Source organism: Arabidopsis thaliana, chromosome 2 (assembly GCF_000001735.4).
Source record: "Arabidopsis thaliana chromosome 2, partial sequence".
In the NCBI taxonomy this organism is placed as follows: Eukaryota; Viridiplantae; Streptophyta; class Magnoliopsida; order Brassicales; family Brassicaceae; genus Arabidopsis; species Arabidopsis thaliana.
Window position 1 is genome coordinate 505,357 of NC_003071.7, and position 26,350 is coordinate 531,706.

General features: G+C 33.3%; 5 protein-coding genes and 1 long non-coding RNA gene across 12 annotated transcripts; 3 read left to right on the forward strand and 3 right to left on the reverse strand.

The window, feature by feature from the left end:
- The first annotated feature begins 18 nt into the window (after positions 1–18).
- Positions 19–5,425, forward strand: IDD5 (indeterminate(ID)-domain 5). 2 transcript variants are annotated; one of them, NM_001335091.1, is made up of 5 exons: positions 19–350; positions 612–1,008; positions 2,571–3,874; positions 4,342–4,736; positions 5,141–5,425. In NM_001335091.1, the coding sequence occupies exons 1-3, from the start codon at positions 167–169 to the stop codon at positions 3,796–3,798; spliced, it is 1,809 nt and encodes a 602-aa protein (NP_001324413.1). In that variant the 5' UTR covers positions 19–166; the 3' UTR covers positions 3,799–3,874; positions 4,342–4,736; positions 5,141–5,425. The 2 variants fall into 2 exon arrangements, with proteins under 2 accessions (NP_001324413.1, NP_178316.1); NM_126268.3 differs by lacking the exons at positions 4,342–4,736; positions 5,141–5,425 and having other exon boundaries at positions 2,571–4,109.
- Positions 5,426–12,722: 7,297 nt separating this feature from the next.
- Positions 12,723–16,381, reverse strand: IDD4 (indeterminate(ID)-domain 4). Of its 6 annotated transcripts, none has more exons than NM_126269.3 (4): positions 16,263–16,381; positions 15,625–15,849; positions 14,908–15,304; positions 12,723–13,935 (listed from the first exon to the last, which is right to left on the reverse strand). In NM_126269.3, the coding sequence occupies exons 2-4, from the start codon at positions 15,812–15,814 to the stop codon at positions 12,972–12,974; spliced, it is 1,551 nt and encodes a 516-aa protein (NP_178317.2). In that variant the 5' UTR covers positions 15,815–15,849; positions 16,263–16,381; the 3' UTR covers positions 12,723–12,971. The 6 variants fall into 6 exon arrangements, with proteins under 6 accessions (NP_178317.2, NP_001325406.1, NP_001325405.1 ...); NM_001335094.1 differs by having other exon boundaries at positions 12,763–13,935; positions 16,077–16,351; NM_001124782.1 differs by having other exon boundaries at positions 12,803–13,935; positions 15,621–15,849; positions 16,263–16,351.
- A 763-nt stretch (positions 16,382–17,144) lies between these two features.
- AT2G04185 lies at positions 17,145–17,349 on the reverse strand. Its single transcript, NR_139991.1, has one exon. It is a non-coding gene; the product is annotated as an other RNA (long non-coding RNA).
- A 517-nt stretch (positions 17,350–17,866) lies between these two features.
- On the forward strand, positions 17,867–21,712 carry ETL1 (SNF2 domain-containing protein / helicase domain-containing protein). The gene is made up of 12 exons (NM_126270.2): positions 17,867–18,709; positions 18,906–19,023; positions 19,104–19,144; positions 19,229–19,479; positions 19,549–19,729; positions 19,839–20,024; positions 20,110–20,283; positions 20,366–20,524; positions 20,616–20,693; positions 20,791–20,927; positions 21,018–21,236; positions 21,366–21,712. Exons 1-12 carry the CDS (start codon positions 18,125–18,127, stop codon positions 21,526–21,528), a joined length of 2,292 nt encoding a protein of 763 aa, NP_178318.1. The 5' UTR covers positions 17,867–18,124; the 3' UTR covers positions 21,529–21,712.
- Positions 21,713–22,822: 1,110 nt separating this feature from the next.
- Positions 22,823–23,830, forward strand: LCR69 (low-molecular-weight cysteine-rich 69). The gene is made up of 2 exons (NM_126271.3): positions 22,823–23,104; positions 23,360–23,830. Exons 1-2 carry the CDS (start codon positions 23,041–23,043, stop codon positions 23,527–23,529), a joined length of 234 nt encoding a protein of 77 aa, NP_178319.1. The 5' UTR covers positions 22,823–23,040; the 3' UTR covers positions 23,530–23,830.
- Positions 23,831–24,884: 1,054 nt separating this feature from the next.
- AT2G02103 (Ta11-like non-LTR retrotransposon) lies at positions 24,885–26,280 on the reverse strand (the record flags this gene model as incomplete). Its single annotated transcript, NM_001124783.1, has 1 exon — positions 24,885–26,280. The coding sequence occupies one exon, from the start codon at positions 26,278–26,280 to the stop codon at positions 25,069–25,071; it is 1,212 nt and encodes a 403-aa protein (NP_001118255.1). The 3' UTR covers positions 24,885–25,068.
- Positions 26,281–26,350: the final 70 nt, after the last annotated feature.

The following is a 26,350-nucleotide window of genomic DNA, read 5'->3' on the forward strand; positions in this document are numbered from 1 at the left end:
CTGGAATATCCCAATTTTAGGGCTTTATTGAGATAAGATATCAGTGGAAGTCAAAAAAGAATTTAATGTTAAAGAGTTTCTTCTCTCTAATTTCATTTCATTTCTCTTTTTTTTTTTCTTTTTCTTCTTTCTCTCTCTCACCATCACATAGAACACAGAAGAATCCATGGCTGCTTCTTCATCCTCCGCTGCTTCCTTCTTTGGAGTCCGACAAGATGACCAATCTCACCTCCTCCCACCTAATTCCTCCGCCGCTGCTCCTCCTCCTCCACCTCCTCACCACCAGGCACCGCTGCCACCGCTTGAAGCTCCACCGCAGAAAAAGAAGAGAAACCAACCAAGAACTCCAAGTAAGTTAATTACCTCTTAATTCAAATCTTTTATAATCATGTGATCATTTCTTAAAAGAACTTATTGATTGGTGAAAAAGATAAATCCCTTTTCCATGTCCTTTTTTTTCTTCTCCCTTTTACATTTTTTAAAATCTTGAAATAAGCAAATTAGCAAACCCTAGCTTGTAGTTGGTTTTTCAAAATTCAGATTTCAATCAATTTATCTTCCATGCAATATAAGACTTTTAAAATTTAGTTAATAATTTTCCTCTTGATTAGATTCCGATGCGGAAGTGATAGCTTTATCTCCAAAGACACTAATGGCTACAAACAGATTCATATGTGAAGTATGCAACAAAGGGTTTCAAAGAGAACAGAATCTACAACTTCACCGAAGAGGACACAATCTTCCATGGAAGCTCAAACAGAAATCGACCAAAGAAGTGAAGAGAAAAGTGTATCTTTGTCCGGAGCCCTCGTGCGTCCACCATGACCCGTCACGTGCTCTCGGAGACCTCACCGGAATCAAGAAACATTATTACCGTAAACACGGTGAAAAGAAGTGGAAATGCGATAAATGCTCTAAGCGTTACGCTGTTCAATCGGATTGGAAAGCTCACTCCAAGACTTGTGGTACCAAAGAGTATCGTTGTGACTGTGGTACACTCTTCTCTCGGTTAGTAATCCAAATCTTTCAAACTCTTTAAATTATAATTTAATCTATTGAGCTGCTATAGTGATATGTGTGTGAATATGTGTCTGTGAGTCATTCTTCATGAATTAGGGTTTTTTTTAGGTTCACTTTCTGTTTCGCCTCGAAGTCTTCGATGCTCTTATCGCTTTCTTTCGTGCAGTAAATGCAACTTTAGTTTTTTTTTTCTTTTTTTTTTTATAAAAAAAAATGATACAAGAACACACGTGAATGTGTGTGTGTGTCTATATAACTATATCTATAGATGACACTGAAACTGCCATATTTCAATAGATGCTTTCTAGCAGAAACTCAAAACCAAAGAGGACCAATTTCAATTTCAGTTTTTTTTTTAAATATTCTTTTGCCTTGGAAACACCGCCCTATTTTCTGTCATAAAAATAAATTAATATATTTTTCTCAGGATTTTTTTTTCTTGGATATGAAATTATACTTATACTATATGGGCAATTCACGTGCTGCTAAACTATATAATATCTAGGGAGGTTGTTGTTACAGTGTTTGTTCTCTTATGTGTAAAATTTTACGAAAATACAATTATTTCATATGATTCGTTTGTACTCTGTACCATAGCCACATATTAGTTTGGTTCACTACTCTACACATTTTGCATAAAATGGCATAAATTTGCATAGACGTGATAACTAATAGACTAAATAATTATTTCGAATATAGAGTTTTTTTCTCAGTCTTGGCTGGCATTGCTGTGTTTGTGTGTGTGCGTGCATTTAGAGGAGTTCTATAAATAGAATGAAGTAAATAAATATGTGGTGCTGCAAATATATATAAGTAGCTAGTTTTCTTAAATAAAAATATAAGTAGTTCATTGAATACATGCTCAACTTGCATTTATTGAACATACAAGATCTTGAATTAGGACAAACTCAGATATTCATTTGACAATCATTCTCTATACATTAGTGTGAAACTTAACTTTTTCCACCTACCTTTGGAATTCGTTGAATACCACATTAATTTATTATATAGATAGCTATATTCATAGTTTCATACATAAATTATAGTGAATTAAGCATAATAGTTTTCCGGAGTTGATTAATAATGTTTATGTTTATTATTATTGCATAAACTGATATTGATAAGAGTTAGATTTGTTCGTACACATAGTCATATAGACAAATACATCATCATAGTTGAAATGTGACACAACATTGTACTCCTATTTATGTGTATGCGTGCAATTTTATTGTATGCATCAAACATGTGAGTGTGTAAGCTTGTTAAGAGTTTACACAGGTGAATAATAATATGATGTATAATAGAGTAGTAGAGTGACTTTCTAGCCATCTATCTACTTTTCAAGATCCCATAATTACACGCGAATCTATTTGTAGCTACGTGACATGATGAGTCTCTCTCTCTACTTACATTTATATTTTTTTTCTTTCACTTTTCCCAAAATATGTCTTTTATTTCATCATTTTATATGAATAGTATAGAGATATATCTGACGATCCAATAGATTCCATTGTGAAATTGATTTTTATTTATTTTATTTTGTGTCACAGGCGAGACAGTTTCATCACACATAGAGCTTTCTGTGACGCGTTGGCTCAAGAGAGTGCGAGACACCCAACTTCATTGACTTCTTTGCCAAGTCATCACTTCCCGTACGGACAAAACACAAACAACTCCAACAACAACGCTTCAAGCATGATCCTTGGTCTGTCCCACATGGGGGCCCCACAGAATCTTGATCACCAGCCCGGTGACGTTCTCCGTCTTGGAAGCGGAGGAGGAGGAGGAGGAGCCGCTTCACGCTCTTCTTCTGATCTCATTGCTGCGAATGCTTCAGGCTACTTCATGCAAGAGCAAAACCCTAGCTTTCATGATCAACAAGATCATCATCATCATCATCAACAAGGGTTTTTGGCTGGGAACAATAACATCAAGCAATCACCAATGAGTTTTCAACAGAATCTGATGCAGTTCTCACATGATAACCATAATTCTGCTCCCTCCAATGTCTTCAATCTCAGCTTCCTCTCCGGAAACAACGGAGTTACTTCTGCCACAAGTAACCCTAATGCTGCCGCCGCTGCTGCTGTTTCTTCTGGTAATCTTATGATATCAAACCATTATGATGGCGAAAATGCTGTTGGAGGAGGAGGAGAAGGAAGCACTGGTCTCTTCCCTAACAATCTGATGAGCTCGGCAGATAGAATTAGCTCAGGATCAGTCCCTTCACTCTTTAGCTCATCAATGCAAAGTCCAAATTCAGCACCTCACATGTCAGCCACTGCCCTTCTACAGAAAGCTGCTCAAATGGGTTCAACCTCAAGCAACAACAACAACGGAAGCAACACCAACAACAATAACAATGCCTCATCGATCCTAAGAAGCTTTGGGAGTGGAATCTACGGAGAAAATGAGAGTAATCTTCAGGATTTGATGAATTCTTTCTCTAACCCCGGCGCAACGGGAAACGTTAACGGAGTTGATTCTCCTTTTGGTTCGTACGGAGGAGTGAACAAAGGATTAAGCGCTGACAAACAGAGCATGACTAGAGACTTTCTTGGAGTTGGACAGATCGTAAAAAGCATGAGTGGAAGCGGAGGGTTTCAACAACAGCAACAACAGCAACAGCAGCAACAACAACAACAACAACATGGAAATAGTAGAGAAAGAGTTGGCTCGTCGTCGGATTCCGCTGATAGAAGCAGCATGAATGTGAATACCGGAGGTGGTCCGGCAAGTACTTCACCACCTTATGGAATCCATCATGCGAGTTTCTAAGAAGATAAAAGAAGTTTCTAAGGAGAAATTTTAAAAAAGGTTTTTAGTTCATCAAAGTACATGCTATATCTTTCAGGTATGCATGTCGTCATCAAAACCCCATTTGAAGTAATTAAAATTTTAGTTGCAATTTATCTAAACTCAGTTCTTTTTTTTTTTTCTTTTGTAAAAGATTTTGCCTTTCATTGTTTATATAAAATGGATTCCCTCCTGAAAAAAACAAATTTCAGAGTTATAGTTTATGGTTTCACAATGAAGAAATTTTCATATTATTATCCGTAGATTTTTTTCTTCTTGCCTTGTGACATATTAGATACTTTAAGAAATTCAATATATTTCTGGCTTATAGTTTTAGAGTCAATGCTTAGTCTTTGTTCTTGTATGTATTATTTCTTATAGGGTCAAAGGCTAAAAACAACATTATACTAACGGGTTTAACTATAAAAAATTTGGGTGTGAATAATTGTTTTTGATAGGAAAAAAATGTTTTTTTATATTTGTTTTTGGCTGACACATTTATCGTCTTATCATTGCATGGGGCAGTCAATGAGTTGGAGAGTACAAGCAGCCTTTGCTAAGTTTTTATTTGTCTTTTTGTTTTCATTTTCTTTTATTTGCCTTTTTATTCTTTAATTTCTTTTCATTTGTCATCTTCACTAGCTGGCAATGTCACGAGTGTTTGTCCTGTGATCTCCTTTCTAAATATCTCGATACATGTATACATATACATGTCACATAGGTGTCACATGTGCATATATTTATGCATTTGTATAGTTCTGTATGTAACATGTTCCTACCATATCCTCAAAGGATTGTCCCCATCATATTTTAAATTTGACGGTCCAAAATAAACAATTCTGTCTCAACATTCACGCGTCTTCATTATTGATGCTAATTTGCGGTTAAAAGTTGTAGCATCAATTGAAACTGCATCTAAGGTACAATTTCGATTTTTGTATGGAATCGTGTATATATTAGAATACATAAGAATTACAGTTTTAGTTTTTAAATTTTGTTGTTACTATTTTTTTTAGATTGGATATTGTATTGTCTCTTACAAATATAACTATTCAAATGATTTAATAGAACTTCATTCAAGTATTTTGATATTTCGGTGTATGATGGTTGATATTTTCTTGGATTTTTAGCTAGTTTTAGATATTTTTTTTGTTAGAGATTTATTCTATTGGTGTGCGTATGTGAACATATCATTACACTATTGTGAGTGACAACATCTACAATTGTTGAAATAACGATATTAATAATGGTAATATAATGTCTTTGTCGTAATAATTTATAAGGGGAATAACAATAATAGTTAAATTTCGTATATATAATGTAGGGACATACATGCAAGTGATGGAAGTAAGGAGGCCCATCGACATGAAACGAGAGGGAGAGATTATATCGTTGTCTCACCAAAAACAGACAGCTCTTCTCTCATCTTCTTAATTTCCCCTGTTTCTTTTTCTGTTCTAAAATTGTTTTGCTTATAACCTATTTTTTTCTTGGTTAAATAATCCATGTAGAGAAAGTAGATTTTTACCATCAACGACACCCTGCTTTAAAATTAAAAGCGTAAATTTGTTATATTTTATCGTTCAATTCTATCTTTTGTAAACTAATGCACATTTACCAATTGGTTATTTTAATTTTTTTCGTCAATTTACCAATTGGATGTTTTATTCATGAATCTGAATGTTTTGTTTGTAGTAAGCTTGTGCAAAACTCTTTACAAAGAGCATGTATATTTTTGAAATTAATTGATTTTTTAGAAAAAAAATTGTTTTAAAAAATTATTTTTTTAGGTTCTCTATACACTATTTATTAGTTATCCCTTTATTATTAAAAGGGAAGTACAAATTGAAATTTTGTCTAATTTGGCCTCAATTTTGATTTTAATTTTAGATTTTGTTCTTTGCTATTTAAAATCATTAAGGATAATTTGGTCTTAACAATCTCCTAAACTTTATATGATCCGATTGAATCTAAACCGTTCAATAAAATTAATTCCCTTTTAATCTAAACCGTTCAACAAAAATAATATACAAATCATATATTACGATTCTTCACTAATCACTAAAAATTTATATTTATAAGTTTAGGATATCAAATTTATTCAAATATTTAGTATAAGAACCAAATAAACCGATTGCCCGCGGTAAATTGCGGGTTAAAACCTAGTTATTAATGAATTTTAAACTTCAAGATAAATAATTGAATATCATTGGTTTAAAATTATAGAAAAATATAAATCACAAAAATTAATACATTATTTTTAATATAATTTTTATATTTTTAATTTTTTTTTTAATAGGTGTATTTTTCTAAAAAACTAATTTAAAAAAACATAGGGAATATTGTGTTAAATCTCATTATTAAATGACCGTTTAAGACATATGTCTCGGTATTGTAAACCAATCAAAATAATTTTTATACTGAAAAGTGTTGTTTCGAACGAGTAATAATCAAATTTATAACTTCAAATTCTTAAAAAAAATATATATATTCATTATTTTCACTTAATTTCTTAAATCACCTTCTGATTTATCGATTTTATACCTTCACCAACTGAATATACTAAAAAAAAAAACAGATTTCATTAGTCTTCTTACTATACACTTCCTTTTGATAGATGTTAAAGTTATATGCCAATGGATCCAAATTTGTGATTGATTCAAATGGAATATATAAGCATATTATCAATGCATCTACTAATTAATAGTTATTGTATGGCCCAATTAAAGATTTCCCATAATGAAGTGGACCAAGAACAAGCAGAAGAAATCTCAAGAATTTTTGTAGTATTCATAAACTTTTCTCGACAATCTCTTCACGGGCCATTTTTTTTTCTATCTTTCACATGAACGACAACTCTGTCATTCACATGCTTTACCCTTTTATTTTTCTTATCCATTTCAATTAATATAAATCCACATAACAACTTTATATATATATATAATCTCTCCGATTCACAAACTTGATTATTGTTTCTTTCTTTTACTATTGAAGAATCTCCCTGAGAAACATAACCCCTGTATTATTTTCTAATGGTTGGAACTCCATACGGAGCATACCCCACTAGAGAAAAACACACACAAAGAGCTTCAAGATCTATCATATGGATTTGGAATTGTTTCTTTTTTCCTTTTGGTAATTAAAGACTAGTATGAACCAAAAGAGTATTTATCAAGTGAGATCAGTTGTTTATAATGCTACTAGAAATTTTGGTTAATTGAAAGTTTATAATAAAATATTCTAAATTCTCATTAAAATTTTCCACATATATTTTTTTATATAGAATTTGAAATTTATACGGGTTTATTTACATGTTCAAGTAAAAAATAAAATATAATCAAATTGACTTACAGTTATAGTTGTTAGTGTTAATTCTTAGTCCATTTTCTACCGCTAAGTATTTTTATTATATCAAATTTGGAGTTCCAATATATTTATCTTGTTTCATTCTATTACAAAGAAAAATGGAGCACGAAATAAGCAAAGAAAAAAATTGAGTGCAAACAAGCATATATATATATATATATATATATATATATATATATATATATGCCGAAAATCTGAGATATCCTTCAAAACATTCAAATTGATTCGTGTTTTACTCAATTGTTAAGTTAAAAAACAAATATGAGAGATATAACTCAACAAAACTAATTTGCCTTATCAAATAAAAAGCAAAGGATTAAAAAAATATATAAAAAATTGAATATTAAAGGACAAACAAATTGACTTATTTTAAAGTTTTTCCCAAATTAATTTCTTTTTAAAATTTATTGATATATTAGATCATTATAATATAAAATAAAGAGATAATATTTTAAATCATGAAGACTAAAACTTTGGACAGAAGCAGGTCGAGAGTCCAGTGTTGGTTGCCCTAGCGACTGTGGATATGACCATGTCTTAAGTTTGATCAATCCTACATATACTCAAAAGAAAGTATGAGTAACCAGTAAAAAAAACCTTGTATACCAACTTTTTATTGTTAGACATATATTTTAAAACTTAACATTGTCTTCTTTGAAGTTCAATTTCATTAAAGATTATTTTTTAGATGTGTATCTTATATATTTGCAAAAACATAGTCTTCTTTGATATTCTTTGGACAATTTTCCAAACATAGATTTTATGGATCTCGGATCAGAAATACCTCTGCATTATCCTCTTCTCGGTACGTACCACTTCGTGAACCTGATTCAATTGGTTTCTTATTAATATCGTATTTAAACAAATTTCGATCGAGACACATTGTATTTATTTTAATTTATAAAAGAAAACCGTTTAACTATTTTTTTTTTATCGCTTTGTTACATATTACATGTCATCTTTAGTGTTTATAACTTTATATATTACTACCACCTAGAATAGACCATCAAGAAATGGTGATGTAGTGGTAGATTTCGGGCATATATATATACTTTTTTTGTTCTGTGTATATATACTAATCTACACTATTAATATTTTCGTTGTCACTCTAAACATATAACAACATGATAAACATTCCAATTTTACAGATTTTAATAGTTAATATGATCCGGTGGTGTACGTCATGTTATATATATTTTGGATCGGGACATGTGAAATTGAGTAGGTGTAGAGATAGTCAAAGTTGGGAAAGTAACGATAATGACGAAAAGAAACGATTTATGGTATGTCTTCGGAGTGTCAACAGCATTTTTCCTTAGCTAGCTAGTGTTAACAAAAAGCCTAGCCGAGTTGAAAGTCATGTTCATCTCCTGCCAACGATGCTTGCACCTATCGACAAAGCTACAAGAGACTCACAAAACAACTCTCTCTTATGAGATATACATGGATACCCCCAAGAAATTGTACATGTTTGTTAAACTTTACGAAAAGATGACCGCATCAACACCTTAGCATCTTACTTGAGAGGTTTGTAGATATGTGAAAAGGGTCCCATATCAAGCATGCAGAATTAGCTCTACATTGGTTTCATCAATCTTTCTATAGGAAGAACAACATATTACTTTCATCAGTTATTCATATTTTGTGGAAAACCTTGCTACTTGCTACGTATCCAAAAGCTGAAGAATTATTAGATGACCTACATCAATTTGTGTAGAAACCGGACCTAAACCAAACTCATAGCAAACAGAAAGATCATACTAAAAACCCCAATTCGGCAACATATACATGGAGGGGGTTTGAAAGAGGGGATAAACTGCTCAAATACTCCAATGAGCTAGCTCCCACAAAATCTTGAACATTGAGTTTTCAAAAGAGCATGTAGGCTGTAGCACCATCCTATTAACATATATAATTTTATGGAAGATATTCTCAAATCATTTTGAGATCAACCTCTAACTTTAGTGTAAAAATGTACCGCTACGTATTACCCTAATATCTTAGTATTATCACGGTTTTTAACTAGGCACATGTTTATCTACTTTTCAAAATTGCCTATCCTCAAAATACGAGTTCAAAACTTTAAAAAAACATCCAAACTTTTTGTTCGAGAAATATATATTCTTTATACACACACATACATTTATATATATATATATATATATATATATATTTAAACACAGTTCATAAATAATTTTTCGGAAACGTAGTACATATATATTTATATGCATTATTATTTAATCAAAACTTTTTGGAAGTATAAAACTAGAAATAATACAAAAAAATACAACAGAAAAGGAAAAACCATAATTAAAAATAGAAACAAATGTAAATTACTTTTATTATGAAAACTTAATTATCAATACAAATATATATATCATATGATCAATCTAAATATATTGAAGTAACATTGGTTAACCAATGCAAGTACTACTTTTGAAATTTGGTTTCTTCTTTTCGATATGATACTTCAAAACTTCGATTAATATTTGATGTATTATACTGAATTTATTTAAGAAATTGGCATTCTATCTACTAAACTAATATGCAATATAAAAGCCAAAATATTTTGCAAAACCAGTAGGAATAAGTCAACATACTAAATGCATATGCAATATGTATTTGACTCCCCATTTTTCACCAAATTTTGATTCCATTAAATCGTGTTATATAGTAAAGATTGGCTATGGATTGAATTTTATCTATCCAAAAATGTGAAAAAATCAATATATTAAAATATCAGTAAGGAAAAATCAATTCCCTTCTCTTTGCTCCAACTTGTTATTATACAACATAAATATTTCTTTGATTTTGACATTCGCTATGTATCTTCACTCACAATCAATATATCTAGCTAGATATAGAGTATAATTATTTAGTTATTATGTATATGAATATTCAATTACAACATGATATTAGATAATATGAAGATGTTGGATGCTTGTGTTTGGACTATGCTTCGTATTGGAATATATCCGATACGATTGGCGTATTATTGTCTTCAAATATGCTCATATATATATATATATCGTATTTGCATGAGCAACGTGGGATGTGTAATCTAGTTTTATGAATTAAATTTAGTATCTATGACATGGTACGTATGCATATATACATATACTATACAATTAAAATATTCAAGTGGATGTTTTATTTTCGTTCATAATACATGTAGCGAGAAAAGCACGATTTTTTATTTTCAAATAATAAATTCAATTATTTTAAATACCGGACATCATATAGTATACGGTTACGGTACCACTTGAACAGATTAGACCCATCTAATTAATCCTAGTTATATTTTAGTCGTTCCTTATACATATATTTTAAATATATAAACTTTTTTAATCACATATGACCAAAACAAAATATAGTTCCAAACAAAAAATATCTCCCTCAACAAATAATAACTAGTTTGAATTTGGGTGGTAACATAGCAACGATAGATACTAAATAAATTATATTATGTTATATTTTTTGCTTCATATACTTTTTATATTCACTTTTTATAATTGATTTTTTAATTTTTAATTAACATAGGTCATTATTGATTTAAATTTTGTATTATTTTCTAAATGATATAATTCATATAGTTATATCAATATTGTAAAAGTGATGCAAACTGATATAGATTTAAAATTGATGTCACATGCACAAATTCATAATGATATCAATTATTGTAACTGATTAAATTATAATTTTGTATTGATTATAAATAAATAATTTAAATGAGTATTATGTACTTTTTGAAGCTAATTAATTGATGGAACTATTAGTAACATCTATAAGTTATTAAACAATTGAAATATAAAATATTTCATTAGTTTACACATAAATAAATTAAAATAAAAAAATATTTAGACATATATTTTATAGGGATTTTAATGAAAAGAACCCTCAAGTATCGGTAGATCCATTTTATACCTTCAACTATATTAATAATGAAAAAGCCTTAACTAAGAGATTTAAATGACAAAAACCTTTAAGTACTAATCAGTCTATTTAAAACTTCTAAATTATTAACAACACAAACCCACAATTATTTACGGATATATATTAGACTCCATAAGTAAATATCTCTTAGCCAAAAAAACTCATTCGTCTATAGTATTGTCACAATCCTAAATGACCGTTATCAAAGAAATATTATTAAATTTTGAGTATTTCAAAGATGTGTATAGTTTTTTAGACATAAATTGTTTTAAAATAGCATTAAAACGTCGTGATACAATAGAATGCAAAACAAAAACGATGAATTAATATAATTAAGATATCGGGTCAGATTGGTAATAGTGGTTGCTTTGCATTTTTTGATGTAGAAATATGATTGTAGGTATTTTGGCTATAGAATTTAAAATTTTAGAAAGACTAAAAAATTGTGCTTTAGAAAGAGAGGTTTTCTATAGCAAAAAAAATAAATCATGTAAATATTTTGAATGTGAGAAAAAGTCAAATCTTCTAAAACTTGATTGGTTCTATTTCAAAGCTTTAGATTTTTTTTTTCTTTGTAAAGACTCTAAAGCACTTGCCAATTATGCCCATCGCATTATATATTGCGTAAAACAATGAAAATAAACAAATTCATGTAAAAAATTAGAAACTAAATCTATTTAAAATAAAATATAAGCATGACGGTTACACGATCTTAGAATTATAAATGAAGGGTTTTTTTATTATAATTTTGTACTTAAATGTTATTTTCATTAATAGTTTAGGTAGAGTTTTATATGGACCGACTATTAAATGAGAGATTTTTTCATTAAAATTTTTTAGTTGAGGGGTTTTTCTATTAAAAAGTAAGTTCAGGGTTTTAAAATAGATTAATCTTGATGGTTTATGATCAATTATTAGTGGTTTATGATCAGAATATATTTGTTAACATGTCCTCTAATCATATCAGATTCATTTAGTCTCGGTGGAAAGCCGAATTTGATTTATCTGAATATTCAAACATGAAAAATTAGAGAGCTAGCTTTCGAAACTTAAAACACTTTTGTTGGAACACCATTTTAGATTATATGGTAGTAAATTTTAGATTAAGAGATTGTGGGATGTAACTATGATATCTTCTGTCCCGTTACGGACCAGAGCGGGATCGGAGACGATTAATCACAATGATCTGCTGTACCTTCGATTTTGGGAGTGTTTCTATCCCATCAACATCGGTATATGAGAACATGGACTTCATATTATGGTGTCAACCGAAGCATGACGGTTCAGAACAATAGACAGAGACATTCCTTTGGATTTTTTAGTATTTGGATAGTTACAAACGATAAAATATTCCAGGTAGTTATTGGAACAACTAGACATGTTAAAATATGCTTTAAGTGAACCAAAACATGGATTTAACCTCACATCATGTTGAAACATCCCGTTGAGAGGGTTGTTTTTAAAAACACAGCATAGATTGCCTATGGTCAGATTTGTGTGTATTCTTCCTAAACTGAGATGTGTAATCCCAAGTTTCTACTATTTTTTAACCATTCAACCCCATTTCTTCGTTCTTTATCCACTTCGTTTAGTTCCACCCTCTTCATTCGAAACCATAATATTTATCATTCTCTCGGTTATAAACAACACCACATAAAATCATATTGGAGTTGTAAGTCAGTACAATAGCTAGCAAACTTACAATCTTTTTTATTATATAAAAGACAGACTCTAACCAAATCCAAACCTAAAAAGCTCTCACTAAAGATATACTATTATTATATAGTGATTATGAAAACAACAAGCGAAGATAACAAAATTATCACCTAATTAAGTTATACAATAATAAGATATTATCAACCTCTTCCAAATGGATAATTTTGCTCAGGAAACTTCGCCTCACCATCCAAAGAAACTCCGCCACGAGCACTGCCGCGACCACCACCACCACCACCGCGATTTACATTTCTCACCATTCCTCCAACTCCAAGAAAATCTAACGTTAACTTGTCCGAGCCGCTCATATTTCCATTGTCTCCAAATTGAACGTCGAAGATACTGCCACCGGATCCGCCACCTCCATTAACGGCGGCTAATGAGTTCATTAGACCTTGAAGGTTTCCATTATTATCATTCTCCATAATTCGTCCTCCACCAAAGTGATTAGCGATAACACTTGATGAGTTAGACGAAGAAGCTAAGCCTCTGAACAAAGCAGATGGGTCGTTGCTTGTGACTGAACCCATTTGTGTAGCTTTCTGAAGTAGTGCCGTGGCTGACACGTTAGAACCCGCGTTCAAGTTTTCTTCACGGTGATGAACAAGAACGTCGGTGCTATATAGAGAAGGAAGACTCGTCTCTGAGTTCTTCGTGTTTTCTTGAAAGAATCCGAGGTTGAAGAAGCTGTTGTTGGTGCCGCTACTCTTGAGGTTGATGTTGTCGACTGGATCAAACTGTATCAGACCATGCTGGTTCATGAAACTCTGGTTATTGTTGTTTGGCGTTGTATTCAACATTCCTTGGCTCGAAGCGCTTTGGATTAGGAAGTTAGGGTTTGATGATTGCGGAATAAAGTCTCTCCTATTATCAGAAGATGCAATGTTCAGATTGTAACCCACGAGAGGGTTAAATCCAAAATTTGGATGGTCACTCAAATGGTGGTGTGAGAGAGCACTGCCACCGCCAAGTCTCCCGTAGATTCCGCCGGAGCCGACACCACTACTAGCAGCTGTCATTGACGTAAAGCTCACGGTAGGGTTTCTTGCAGTCTCTTGTATCAATGCATCGCAGAAAGCCCTATGCGTGATGTAACTATCACGTCTACAAAGCAAAACAAAAAGAAATGTAAATAACACAACGGTCGATAATAAAGTTATTAATTCATATATATGAAAACTTTATACTATATTTATTCCGTGAGTCATAATCAATAAATGCTATAGTTATTGTGGCTACCATTTAAAGGAGAGAATGAAAGAAGAATATAGAGGTCGAGTCAATTGCTAATTTAGTGAAAGACCTTCTTCATTTAATGCAAAACCCATGAATGTTAATATAAGTCAGTCACATTCTGCAACAACGTATATTACTCAAACCATGAAAATATAGAAAGAAACCCTAGAAGAGCATTAAAGTGTTCACCAGAACACTGTAATAAATATAAGTAACGCACTCTTACCAAATATGTATGTATCTATGTACGTATATATAAACATACATAGAGAGAGAAAGAGATAAGAAGAGGGTCCACAAATGAAGAGGAGTTTCGTAAAAAGGGGAACCTGCAAAGTGAAGAAGAAGAAAACAAAAGTAGAAAATAGAAAAACAAAATCCAACTCATGCATGTGAGTATGTGACCAAATTTAGCATCTTTTAAATTTTCTTACTTTCTATTCACTGTCTTTCTCTATTCACTACTCATCAACAACCAAACAAATACATTGATAGATCCTATGTACATTGTGACTACATACAATTTATAGGCGGTGTACTCGAGGTTCAAATTCCGTGGCCAAATATACAATATTTCAGTCACAGATGGTTATATATATTTGGTATTTTCCATGTAAATTAGTAAATAAGCTAAGTTTTACATGCAGTGTTGAATGCAGCTTTTACTTAGAATAGTTTTGCATTATAATACAAAATAAAGGTGGTCCATTAATTGTTATACTTTACCAAGATAAGAAGGTATATCTAGATGCCACACACACTGACACATATATTATACGTTTCATCACTTAAATCAAATACGAACAAATTATTTAAATGAAATGGATAGAGATTAGTTACCTAGAGAAGATGGTACCACAGTCACATCGATACTCTTTAGTACCACAAGTCTTAGAGTGAGCTTTCCAATCTGATTGAACAGCGTAACGCTTAGAACATTTCTCACATTTCCACTTCTTTTCGCCATGTTTACGGTAATAATGCTTCTTGATTCCGGTGAGGTCTCCGAGAGCACGTGACGGGTCATGGTGAACGCACGTTGGCTCCGGACAAAGATACACTTTCCTCTTCACTTCTTTGGTTGATTTTTGTTTCAGCTTCCATGGGAGATTGTGTCCTCTTCGGTGAAGCTGTAGATTTTGTTCTCTTTGAAACCCTTTGTTACATACATCGCATATGAATCTGTTTGTAGCCATTAGTGTCTTTGGAGATAATGCTACCACTTCCGCATCAGGATCTGTTTCATATAATTAAAGAATTTAATCATTTAAATTAAGTCACCAATTAGACCCAAAATGTCAATCTATGTAGACTATATCGAAAAAAATGATACACACACATGTAAACATAAATCAAATGACATATACACGTATAAACATATAAGATATACTGGCCTGTCAATATATATGAAATCTTGATACTAGCTAGATATACAAAACAAAATAGAACAAATGATTAGGGTTCTTTTTCTTCTTGGTATTATCTTAAAGCTTATATATAGTGATTCTTATAGAAAGGTGATAAATATATAGAGATTTATATGTAAGAGATACTTGCTTGGGTTTCCGGGTTGGTTTCTTCGTTTCTTGGGTGGTGGAGCTGAGGAGTTAGGTTGTTGAATCATTGACATAAAAGTATCTTTCCGGTTAAAGTCGTTATCTCCGGTGCCGGAGCTGGTGATGAAGAAAGGCTGAGCAGAGGATGATGATGAAGGAATAACGCTTGTGTTATATGATGATGACGACATCTTTAGATCTTCTTCTTTGCGTGGAAGAGAATAATCTACAAATAATTCGTAAGACAAAAAAGTTAAGAAGAAAACGAAGGGAGGAATTATAAGAACAGGAAAAATCCATAGAGATTGACGACATGAAGAAATTTTATAAAAACCATTTCACTAGAAGACATAAACAAAGAAAAACAAATTAAGAGTTTATACTTTTGTTTTTTGTTCCTAAACTTTTGAAAGAATTAAGAGGAAAGATTTCTAAGTTGTATTTTTCTTGTACCTGAGATCAAGAGAAAGAAACCAAGTAGAAGAAGGAAAAAAAATAGTCAAAATTAAAAGCTATAAATCGGAGCTAAAGAAAGAACCAAGAAGAAGATGATGCATGATGATGATGATGAGATAGAAGATGATGATGAAGAAGAAGACACTATTCCTATATATTATGTATTATAATACAAACACAAACCTCAAAGCCCTATCTCTCTCTATCTCTATATCTCTTTCTCTCTCTACTGTTTTGTGTTCTTCTTCTTTTAAAAATAAGCCATATATGAAATGATCTTGAAAAGTATGTCTCTAAGGTCCCCTCTCTGTCTCTATCATTTTATTTTATTTCGATTAATATAAAATAAAGCTACTTTTTTTCTTTCTTATAATTTAATTTGACAGAATTAAGAAGGATGGTTACGGTTTGGGTGTCACTGTTAAAACGGTGAAATGTGTCCACATGCGGGGGTGTGTTGTGGGTACCACATTTTTCTCATTCGTATCTTTCTGGTGAGCTTTAAGACAAAACCCTCGTTTTCTCTTCATTTAACTTGATTAGGTTTTGTTGTACTAACTTTTTTTTAATTGTTTTTATCTAATAAAATCGTTTATAATATAACATATCGTATATTAATACACATGATACACCAATCAATAGAGAATTTTTTAAAATTTGTTAGATTCTTGTATGAAAATTAATATATTGCTTTTCTTCTTTGGTTCAATTCTTCAACCTTTCAGAATGTTCAATGCAAAACAATCGAACCGATTGGTTTTGAATCAAACCTAATTAATCCTGAACGAGTAACCAACTCTCAACCGATCTGAATAGATTTTAAAACGATATATCACAAAATCTCCAATATCACTTTAAGAGCTTTGAGAAAATATTATTGATATATTATTATTCGACCGTAAAGTTTGATTTTCTCCTTTTCACTTGGGCTTTTTAATCTTATACAATTTAGTTTTATTTTAGTTTACAAACGACAACATATTTAAGTAACAGGTGACTTCTCAACTTGATCCTCTCTTCATTACCATCGATGCTTTTTAAGTTATACTGAGATCGTACCAACTGCAATGGGTCAGTGCCGGGCCATATTCAATCAGGGCCTCCCTGATTGGGTTGTAATATGATTTCAAGTTAGTAATATGAAATAGCACACAGTCACGCACACAAAAGAGCCTATATAAGGAGAGATATACCACAAACAGCCCAAGACCCAGTTGTTTTAGATGAACCAAAATTGTATGGAAATATTTAGTATTTGAAACTGCCGTCACCAAGATGGCAAGGTCAGAGAAACTCAATAACAACTCTGTTTCTGCCATTCCGAGAGTTAATATTAATTTTCAGAGTTAATGGATTAGCTAGTAAACATATATATACAAATGATAATAACCTGTAGAATGAGGATTAAGATCGAGAACGACGAGGTTATCTTTACCGCAACATTCCAAACGTAGCCAAAGCTCTATTACCATACCCCTCAATGTACATATCCAGCTTATAAGACTCCTATCCAGTATCCACCATCCAACGAAACACACTCTCAGATTCTTCCACATTATGAATACATGTCAACCAAATAATTTCTCACCTCAACCATCATTTCAAAACCAAATCTTCAAGCAAACCCCATGGATTTAAAAACCCTTTTCAAGTGCGTCAAACAAACCACAAGCTTTTAGATTTGTCGAGAAAGTGAAGTCGTTGGGCCCATTTCTTCGGATCCCTTAAGTTCACCATTAAGTACTCATTAGAGCCCATTTCTTGGGGCCCATTAAGAGATTAAGTCCGCGCGCATAGCTTTTGGAGGATGCCGCTCTTTTGTAAGAAGCAACACGTTGTTGAGTCTCTAACCTTTCTTTGAAATCTTGACCTTTCCCTTCCTTCTCCGCTAAATTCGTTTTAATTTCATCTTCTTCTTCTTCTTCAATTCGATGCAATAATAGTCACTTCAATCTCAATCTAGGGTTTTCAATTTTCTTCATGTGAATTTTTTTTCCCCTTCTTCTCAATTTCAATTCAATCTGGGATTCGTAAATTCTCGGAAGATGAAACGCGATTTCGACGAAATCTCCGAGGAAGAGTGGTCTCAACACTCGTTTAACGCTTCGCGAGTTCTTAAACGACCACGGACTCCGAAGAAGACTCGCGCGGCGACGAATCCAACGCCGTCGATTGAGTCTTTTGCGTTTAGGAGACCTTCGACGGCGATGACGATTGAGAGTAATAGCAGCGATGGTGATTGTGTTGAGATTGAGGATTTGGGAGATTCGGATTCGGATGTGAAGATTGTGAATGGTGAGGATTTGTTGTTAGAGGATGAAGAAGAAGTGGAAGAGACTAAGGTTGTGATGCGCGCTGCGAGAGTTGGTAGGAGATTTGTGATTGAAGATGAAGAAGCGAGTGATGATGATGATGATGAGGCTGAGAGTAGTGCTAGTGAGGATGAATTTGGAGGAGGAGGAGGAGGAAGTGGAGGAAGGAGAGGAGAAGATGAAGATGTTGTGGGGAAGGCATTGCAAAAGTGTGCTAAAATCTCAGCGGATCTTCGAAAAGAGCTTTATGGTACTTCTTCTGGTGTTACTGATAGATACTCTGAAGTTGAAACTTCTACTGTCAGGATTGTCACACAGGTACTGGAAATTATCACTTTGGTGTTCTTAAAGTAGTTGCTTTGAGACGATTTAGAGTGTCTTCCTTATACAATTGTGAAGTAACTTTTGATTAGATAGCATATTTTGGTGGTAAGCTTTGATTGGTTTGGTTAGAGTTTACTGTTTTGTTAACTAAAACTTGTTTACTTTTGGGTTGAATCTGTGATGATCGCAGAATGATATTGATGATGCATGTAAAGCAGAGGATTCTGATTTTCAGCCTATACTCAAGCCGTACCAGTTAGTTGGTGTTAACTTTCTTCTTCTGTTGTATAAGAAAGGAATTGAAGGAGGTATGTGTTTTTACTAGTTTCGATCTGTAAACCTTTTTAGCGTGAATGTCACTTTGTAACTCACTTTCTATTGTTTGTAGCCATTTTAGCCGATGAGATGGGTCTTGGAAAGACCATTCAGGTGCATTTTGCTCTGTTATTACTGGATAAGTTTTCTTTGTTTCTTTATCTTATAAAGAACTAATTTTGTTCTCATTTACCTTAGGCAATCACATATTTAACCCTCCTAAGTCGCTTAAACAATGACCCTGGTCCTCATTTGGTTGTATGCCCTGCCTCTGTCTTGGAAAACTGGGAGAGAGAGCTCAGAAAATGGTGTCCGTCGTTTACTGTACTTCAATACCACGGAGCTGCGAGAGCAGCCTACTCAAGAGAATTGAATTCTTTGTCAAAAGCTGGGAAGCCACCACCATTCAATGTGCTTCTTGTGTGTTACTCTCTGTTTGAACGGCATAGGTGCAACTCTTGATGCTTTTATTTGCTTTTTGGCTTTTCCTGTTACTCACAGATGTTGGAATTTTACAGTGAACAACAGAAAGATGACCGAAAAGTACTGAAACGGTGGCGCTGGAGCTGTGTTTTGATGGATGAAGCCCATGCGTTAAAGGATAAGAATAGTTATAGGTGGAAAAACTTGATGTCTGTGGCCAGAAACGCAAACCAGCGTCTTATGCTTACAGGAACGCCTCTACAAAATGATTTGCATGTACGGTTGGTTTCTGTTGATTTTTTCAGGATCTAATTACCTAATATAGACGACATTTCTTCATGTGGTCATACAATGCTTATTCCCTGCATATGTTTGGTCTATGCAGGAACTATGGTCGCTGTTGGAGTTCATGTTGCCTGATATATTTACGACAGAGAATGTTGACTTGAAGAAGTTGTTGAATGCAGAAGATACTGAGTTGATTACTCGAATGAAATCTATCTTAGGTCCTTTCATCTTGAGGCGTTTAAAATCTGATGTCATGCAGCAACTTGTTCCGAAGATACAGCGGGTATGGATATATCTATGCACAATTAAGTACACGATATTAATCTTCTAGCTGCAAATCTCATTAATTTCCCATCAATCCAATGCAGGTTGAATATGTATTAATGGAGAGAAAGCAGGAAGATGCATATAAAGAAGCCATAGAGGAGTATCGTGCTGCTTCTCAAGCACGGCTTGTGAAGCTTTCATCAAAATCCTTGAATTCTTTAGCCAAGGCACTTCCAAAGCGTCAAATTTCAAACTATTTTACTCAATTCCGGAAGGTAATTCTCAGCTACTAATACAAAGCCCCTTTTGTGCCAAATGAGTGTGTTATTCATGTGTTATTAAATTTTGGTTGTACAGATTGCAAACCATCCATTGTTAATTAGGCGGATATACAGCGATGAGGATGTCATTCGCATCGCCAGGAAATTGCACCCAATCGGTGCATTTGGATTTGAATGTTCCTTGGATAGAGTTATCGAGGAAGTTAAGGGTTTCAACGATTTCCGTATCCACCAGGTAAATGTTTCTCTTTCCAAAAGCAGTTGAATATCCATTAACAAACATGTTATGCAATTGAAGAAGCTAACTAACTTGTTTCTTTCCATAGCTTTTGTTCCAATATGGAGTTAACGATACCAAAGGAACTCTCTCAGACAAACATGTCATGCTCTCAGCAAAATGTCGGGTACGTGATATTCTTCTTCATTTCATAAGTCTTCTTTGTGAAACTGATTAAGTATAACTAAACCTGTGAGCGATCTAAATCTCCCTTTATGTATCAGACATTAGCTGAGCTTCTCCCTTCAATGAAGAAATCCGGCCATCGTGTTCTAATATTTAGTCAATGGACATCGATGCTCGATATCTTAGAATGGACACTTGATGTCATCGGCGTTACATACCGAAGACTTGACGGCAGGTAATAAAAGAAAAAAGAGTAATTTGTCACATTTTTGACGATTCTACAAAAAGGAAGAAGCTTAAGTCATTTTCCTTTTGTTTTCAACAGTACTCAAGTTACAGATAGACAAACCATAGTCGACACATTCAACAACGATAAGTCGATATTCGCATGTCTCTTGTCAACTCGAGCAGGTGGACAAGGTCTTAATTTAACCGGAGCGGATACAGTCATTATTCACGATATGGATTTTAATCCACAGATTGATCGGCAAGCTGAAGATCGTTGCCATCGTATTGGTCAAACAAAACCAGTCACTATCTTCAGGTTTGAGCTTTAAATCCTTGAATCAGTTTAGATAACTTTCAGAACAAAATTGTGGTTTGGATTGGTTTATGTGTGCTCTGTTTTGTATTCTCACATATATCTGTATTAACTCTGGCAATGCTGGTGCAGACTGGTGACGAAATCGACGGTTGATGAGAACATCTACGAGATAGCGAAGCGGAAACTAGTTCTTGATGCGGCGGTTCTAGAGTCCGGAGTTCACGTAGATGACAACGGAGACACGCCTGAGAAAACCATGGGAGAGATTCTTGCTTCTCTTCTCATGGGATAACATTATTGTTACCTTTTTTGTTTTGAGGTAAAATTAGTCAAGAAACGAAGTTAATGTGTTATTCTAAACATGTGTAACCACTAGCTATTATTAGACTTAAATTTAATAGATCACGATAGTTATATTTTCTTCTACGCATGTAAATTATAACCCAAAAATTTCCTTCTTTAGACCTAAAAGTCACAATTGTTCCAAACACTAAAATGTGGATCAGTGATCAAATGAAGTGAACCTTCAGGATAGTTTAGTCTTCGATCATCAAAGATTGTATAAAGGAGTGACTTAGCTGTATTTGTAGGTATCAAAATTGAAAACCTCACGCAATGATTAAAGGTCTCAAGTATCTTTATTCGTCAGAGTTGTATAAGACACAAATCTCACTAGATTGTTTTCCCATTGTCTTTGCCGAAACCTAACAATGAACAACTAGTTCTATTAGGATTGGTTCAAGAATGTCACATAGTATAAGTTTTTCTTAGCTGAAAAATTCTAGATAACTTGGAATAAATTCTAGATAGTCTTTTTTTTTTGCTACATTTGAAGATAAATATCTATGAAAATGTTCAAATTCATGATTATATTATTGCGATTAAATAATTGAATATGACTATACAAAATAATTCACTAGTAAATCAAAGCCATACTAAGTTTGGATTCTTTGTGGTAACTGCCATTGCCAAGTCACGTTTTGAAGGTGTTCTCATGGTCAATTTACACTTAAAATTGAACCTGAAAACTAAGGCCAACCGGAAACTTGTTGAATTGTGTGAAGTGAGAAAATGATAATCGTGTATAACTTATAAAGTCACATGATAAAGAGAAAGCAACCAGCTTTTTGTCTGCCATAACAGTTCTTTAAAATATAGCCACAATTATACTACTTAATTTAGAGTAACTAATCCCAAATATTACTTATCTAAGTAATAATTAGAAAAGTATTCGATATTTATTATCAATTGCGTTTTAACTTGCTATATAAATACAAAGTTTAATTTTTATATAACCCACTAACTTTTTCATTTTGGTATATGATAAAAATACTCTATCCCGTGACTATTCCACTTGTTGTTACTTTTTAGTTTTTTTTTTACATAGCCATTATCATTGTGGACTCCACAACATCCGCAAACTCAATTATTTACTTTTCTATACGTTTATTTGTTTTTTTCTGATACAAAATTTGGTGCATGAATGACTTCTCGAAACGGTAGATGGACTCCACAACATCTGCGTGTCTTGTCACCTTACGTTACGGACCACAATTTACACCTATGAAAGTGTCGGTAAAGCAAATAAAATCGAGAAACTCACACCACTCTTATTCAAATCCAAAGTGAATACTCCAAAAATAAAGTAAATGATATTTATCCAAAAATATCTAACAAACGCGTAAAATGTGAATTATCTTGAACGTTTTAATACCTCTTTACTCTCTTTATATAGTGCCATTTTCCTCACTAGCAGCAACACACTTGAACACTACTTTCGAACTCTCTCTTTATCTCTCTTGCAATGAAGCTCTCTATGCGTTTGATCTCAGCTGTTCTCATCATGTTCATGATATTCGTCGCCACTGGTTTGTTTCTCATAACCTAATATCTAATTTTCACACATAACCCATGTTTTATGATAACATATTTTAACATATATAGATAGTTTCATTTTTTATAACATTCTGTATTTATGGTTTCTATCGATTATTCTTGTGAATGCTCATTTAATTATAGTTAAGTTCACTTCGAAAGTTAAGTAATATGCATCAAGCATGAGACACATGAAACTAAGCTATGGTCTAAACGAAGTGTTCGTTTTGTGTTTTGATTTTGTCTAGGGATGGGACCAGTCACTGTGGAGGCACGCACTTGTGAGTCGCAGAGCCATAGGTTCAAGGGTACATGCGTGAGTGCATCAAACTGCGCCAACGTGTGCCACAACGAAGGCTTTGTCGGAGGTAACTGCCGTGGATTCCGTCGTCGTTGCTTCTGCACCAGACATTGCTGATCTACCCATTCTCATGCATAATTCAAGCTTTGATCCATCGTCGTGTGTCACTTCTTTCTTATCTAATCTTCCGTACAGTACCATGAAGTACCGTACATTAGTGTGTTCTCAAATAAGTCTTTGGATTTGTGTGTTTCCGGTTTAAATGTAATGTTAAATCAACTAATGACTTTGAGCCTTTGACTAGTAATAATCAAAATCTATGTTCTGATAACAAAGCTATTTTCCTTCGAAAATTATTTAACGCATCACTTCATGTCTCACCTTGAAGAGATCAACTATGATGAAACTTAAAAAAAAAATGAACATCAATCTTGTTATCTTGAAATGCGTTTTTTTTTTGTTGGCATTGAAAGAGTTTGTTTGCGATGGCATGGACTTTTCCGACGTGTGGGACAGTATCAATAATATGACCGAAGATAAAACATTTCCAAAGAGACTGATTATCCTCTAAATATCGGTATAACATACCAAAATTTACTTTTTGGATGTAATTGGTGGAGTAATAAATTAAAGTAGCGAGGAAAGAATAAAGAGGGAAAAAAATACGTGTGTATTTTTCTTTTTCTTTTCTATATATAAATACCAAATAGAAAATAAAAATTTAGTTTTTTTTTGCATCAGTGAGTATATAAAATACCATATATTAAGTTTATACAACCAGTAATGTTTTAATTTTATTTTTTTTGCCAACTTGGATTATATTGATATAGGATTAGATTAGGATTACAACATGACTTGAGTGAAGCCACCAAAAAATAGTCTCAAATGGAGACTCTGCTAGAATAGCATCAACACCGAGGGGATAAAGGATACCACTAGGGTCCTATATATACATAAATGGTTCTAATCAAAAGCACAAACAAACACAACACGATAATCATCAAGAAGAGAACAACACTCTCTCATCAATAAAGAGGATAAGCCGGAAAACTAGAAACCACATAAGATTGTAGTCCACAATCCATGGTAACACTTTGGACAATAAATTGATCAGCTCCTCTATTTGCAACACCTATGTTACATTTCTAACGAAAGACACTAAACCAAGCTCTCTTCTCAATCTTAATGAAAAACACTAGATGAGAAAAAGGGTCCTATGTCCAGAAAAAGAGAATTTTTAAAAATTATTGAAACTTTAAAAAATAGGGTCTGATTGGTAAATAAAAGCTGTATAAGTTTTCTAACTGTTAGTTGGAGTTGTTAGCTTTATTGAAATAGTACAAAACTGTTAAAAGAAGCTGTACAAAAAAGTTATAAAAAAAATTAAAATAAAATTTTTTATAACATTTTTAATAAAACTTTTATGATTGATAACTATTACAACTGTACAAACTGTACCGCTATTATAGTAGTTACTATTTTTTTTCACTGAAAAGTTGCCTTCCATTTCAAATTCCACTGTGAAGTTACAAAAAGTTTAACCAGTGGACTTTCCACTTACAAGTCTTAGGCAAACTGAAAATGAAAAAACATTGCTGAAGTAAAGAAAAAACAAACTGAAGCATTACAACAAAACAGAACATTAGAAAGAGTATGTCATAACCAAAAACCATACCCTACTAAGCAGGCTTCTTCGTCTTGAAGCTGTGATGCTTCTAGTCCTGCAATCTTTCCCAAAAAATGACAGAAAACGATCGAGTGGTTTAGCGTTTTTTTTGGAGGTTTCAGAATCCCTCCAGAGCGTTGAACATGATCAAAATGAGTTGGAGACCTCATCCTTTCAGTAGGACGTCTTGGTTCCCTGTTTTCATTTTGTCTTGATGCTTGACCACCTTCAAAGCACCTTCGATGGTCTGTGAAGTGAGTAGTTCTCCTTGCCAGAAAGTTGTTTGATCCTGATGACATATCCTGTCTGGAGGTGCTTGATTCTCCTACATCCCTGTGATTCTCGTTTGTTGCTGTTGCAAGATGAGGATAGGCAGCTGTAAATTCAGCGTGATTCACTGGTGGAGGATCCACTCTTGGAGGTGGAGTCAAGGGCACCGGAAAGGAGCTTTCAGTCATCTGAGATTGTGAGTTCATTGAAGATCTTTGAACACTATCACAGAAGAGGGCTCTTTCTCTTGCGATGCTAAGAGGACGTTGACGGTAGGGACAGTAAGCTCGATTGTGAGTAAATCTGAAACAGCTACTACATAGTCTTCGGAGTCGTTCATATTGGAACCTGATGGTTGCAGTTTCACCAGAGTCAAAGATGACTCTTTGAAAAAACCTCAGTCTGTCCGTTATACCAAAACGAACTCTAACTCTAATAAAAGCAATCTGAGGAGAGGTAGCCTCATGAAAGTCCAATGAAATGATCTCTCCTAGATCGTGAGCTATCTCCATAACTGTCTCTTCAGAAACATAAGGTAAGGGAATACCTCGAATTTGCACCCAGAGATCAATGGTAGTGACAAGGTTGTGAGCTGGAGCCACCTGCCATCGAGTTGCTGCAACGAACCAATTGTTGAAAAGCCACGGTTCTCTTCTTTGCACCATCAGTAGATCAATTTCATTTGCAAAAAGGAACTGGACATACGTTGCATCAAGAATTCTTCCATGCACCTGAGTCGTTAGTCCCCATGATCTTGGAAGTGCTACCACAACAGAGTTAAGATTTTGAACTCTTGGATTCAGAGGCCTAGCTATCAGACTTAGGTTATTTGAAGCTTCGACCATCACATAAGCTTCATGGGGAATGAAAAGGGCCGGATCCTCTTGTCCTAATTCTAGGTTTTGAATCTCATCCCACAACTCATCAGCCATATTGTTACTAGAGAAAACTACCTAAGCTAAAGGGATGGGAGATAGAATAACTAAGAAGAGAAGGAAAAGT

Excerpts from the sequence above, each read along its gene's own strand:
- IDD5 (NM_001335091.1), top strand. The coding sequence starts at position 167 with ATGGCTGCTTCTTCATCCTCCGCTGCTTCCTTCTTTGGAGTCCGACAA. Across the intron at positions 351-611 it reads AAACCAACCAAGAACTCCAA|ATTCCGATGCGGAAGTGATA; the intron begins GTAAGTTAATTA and ends CCTCTTGATTAG. Across the intron at positions 1,009-2,570 it reads TGTGGTACACTCTTCTCTCG|GCGAGACAGTTTCATCACAC; the intron begins GTTAGTAATCCA and ends TTTGTGTCACAG.
- IDD4 (NM_126269.3), bottom strand. The coding sequence starts at position 15,814 with ATGTCGTCATCATCATATAACACAAGCGTTATTCCTTCATCATCATCC. Across the intron at positions 15,305-15,624 it reads AAACCAACCCGGAAACCCAA|ATCCTGATGCGGAAGTGGTA; the intron begins GCAAGTATCTCT and ends TATATGAAACAG. Across the intron at positions 13,936-14,907 it reads TGTGGTACCATCTTCTCTAG|ACGTGATAGTTACATCACGC; the intron begins GTAACTAATCTC and ends TTTGCTTTGTAG.
- ETL1 (NM_126270.2), top strand. The coding sequence starts at position 18,125 with ATGAAACGCGATTTCGACGAAATCTCCGAGGAAGAGTGGTCTCAACAC. Across the intron at positions 19,145-19,228 it reads GTCTTGGAAAGACCATTCAG|GCAATCACATATTTAACCCT; the intron begins GTGCATTTTGCT and ends CATTTACCTTAG. Across the intron at positions 21,237-21,365 it reads AAACCAGTCACTATCTTCAG|ACTGGTGACGAAATCGACGG; the intron begins GTTTGAGCTTTA and ends ATGCTGGTGCAG.
- LCR69 (NM_126271.3), top strand. The coding sequence starts at position 23,041 with ATGAAGCTCTCTATGCGTTTGATCTCAGCTGTTCTCATCATGTTCATG. Across the intron at positions 23,105-23,359 it reads CATGATATTCGTCGCCACTG|GGATGGGACCAGTCACTGTG; the intron begins GTTTGTTTCTCA and ends GATTTTGTCTAG.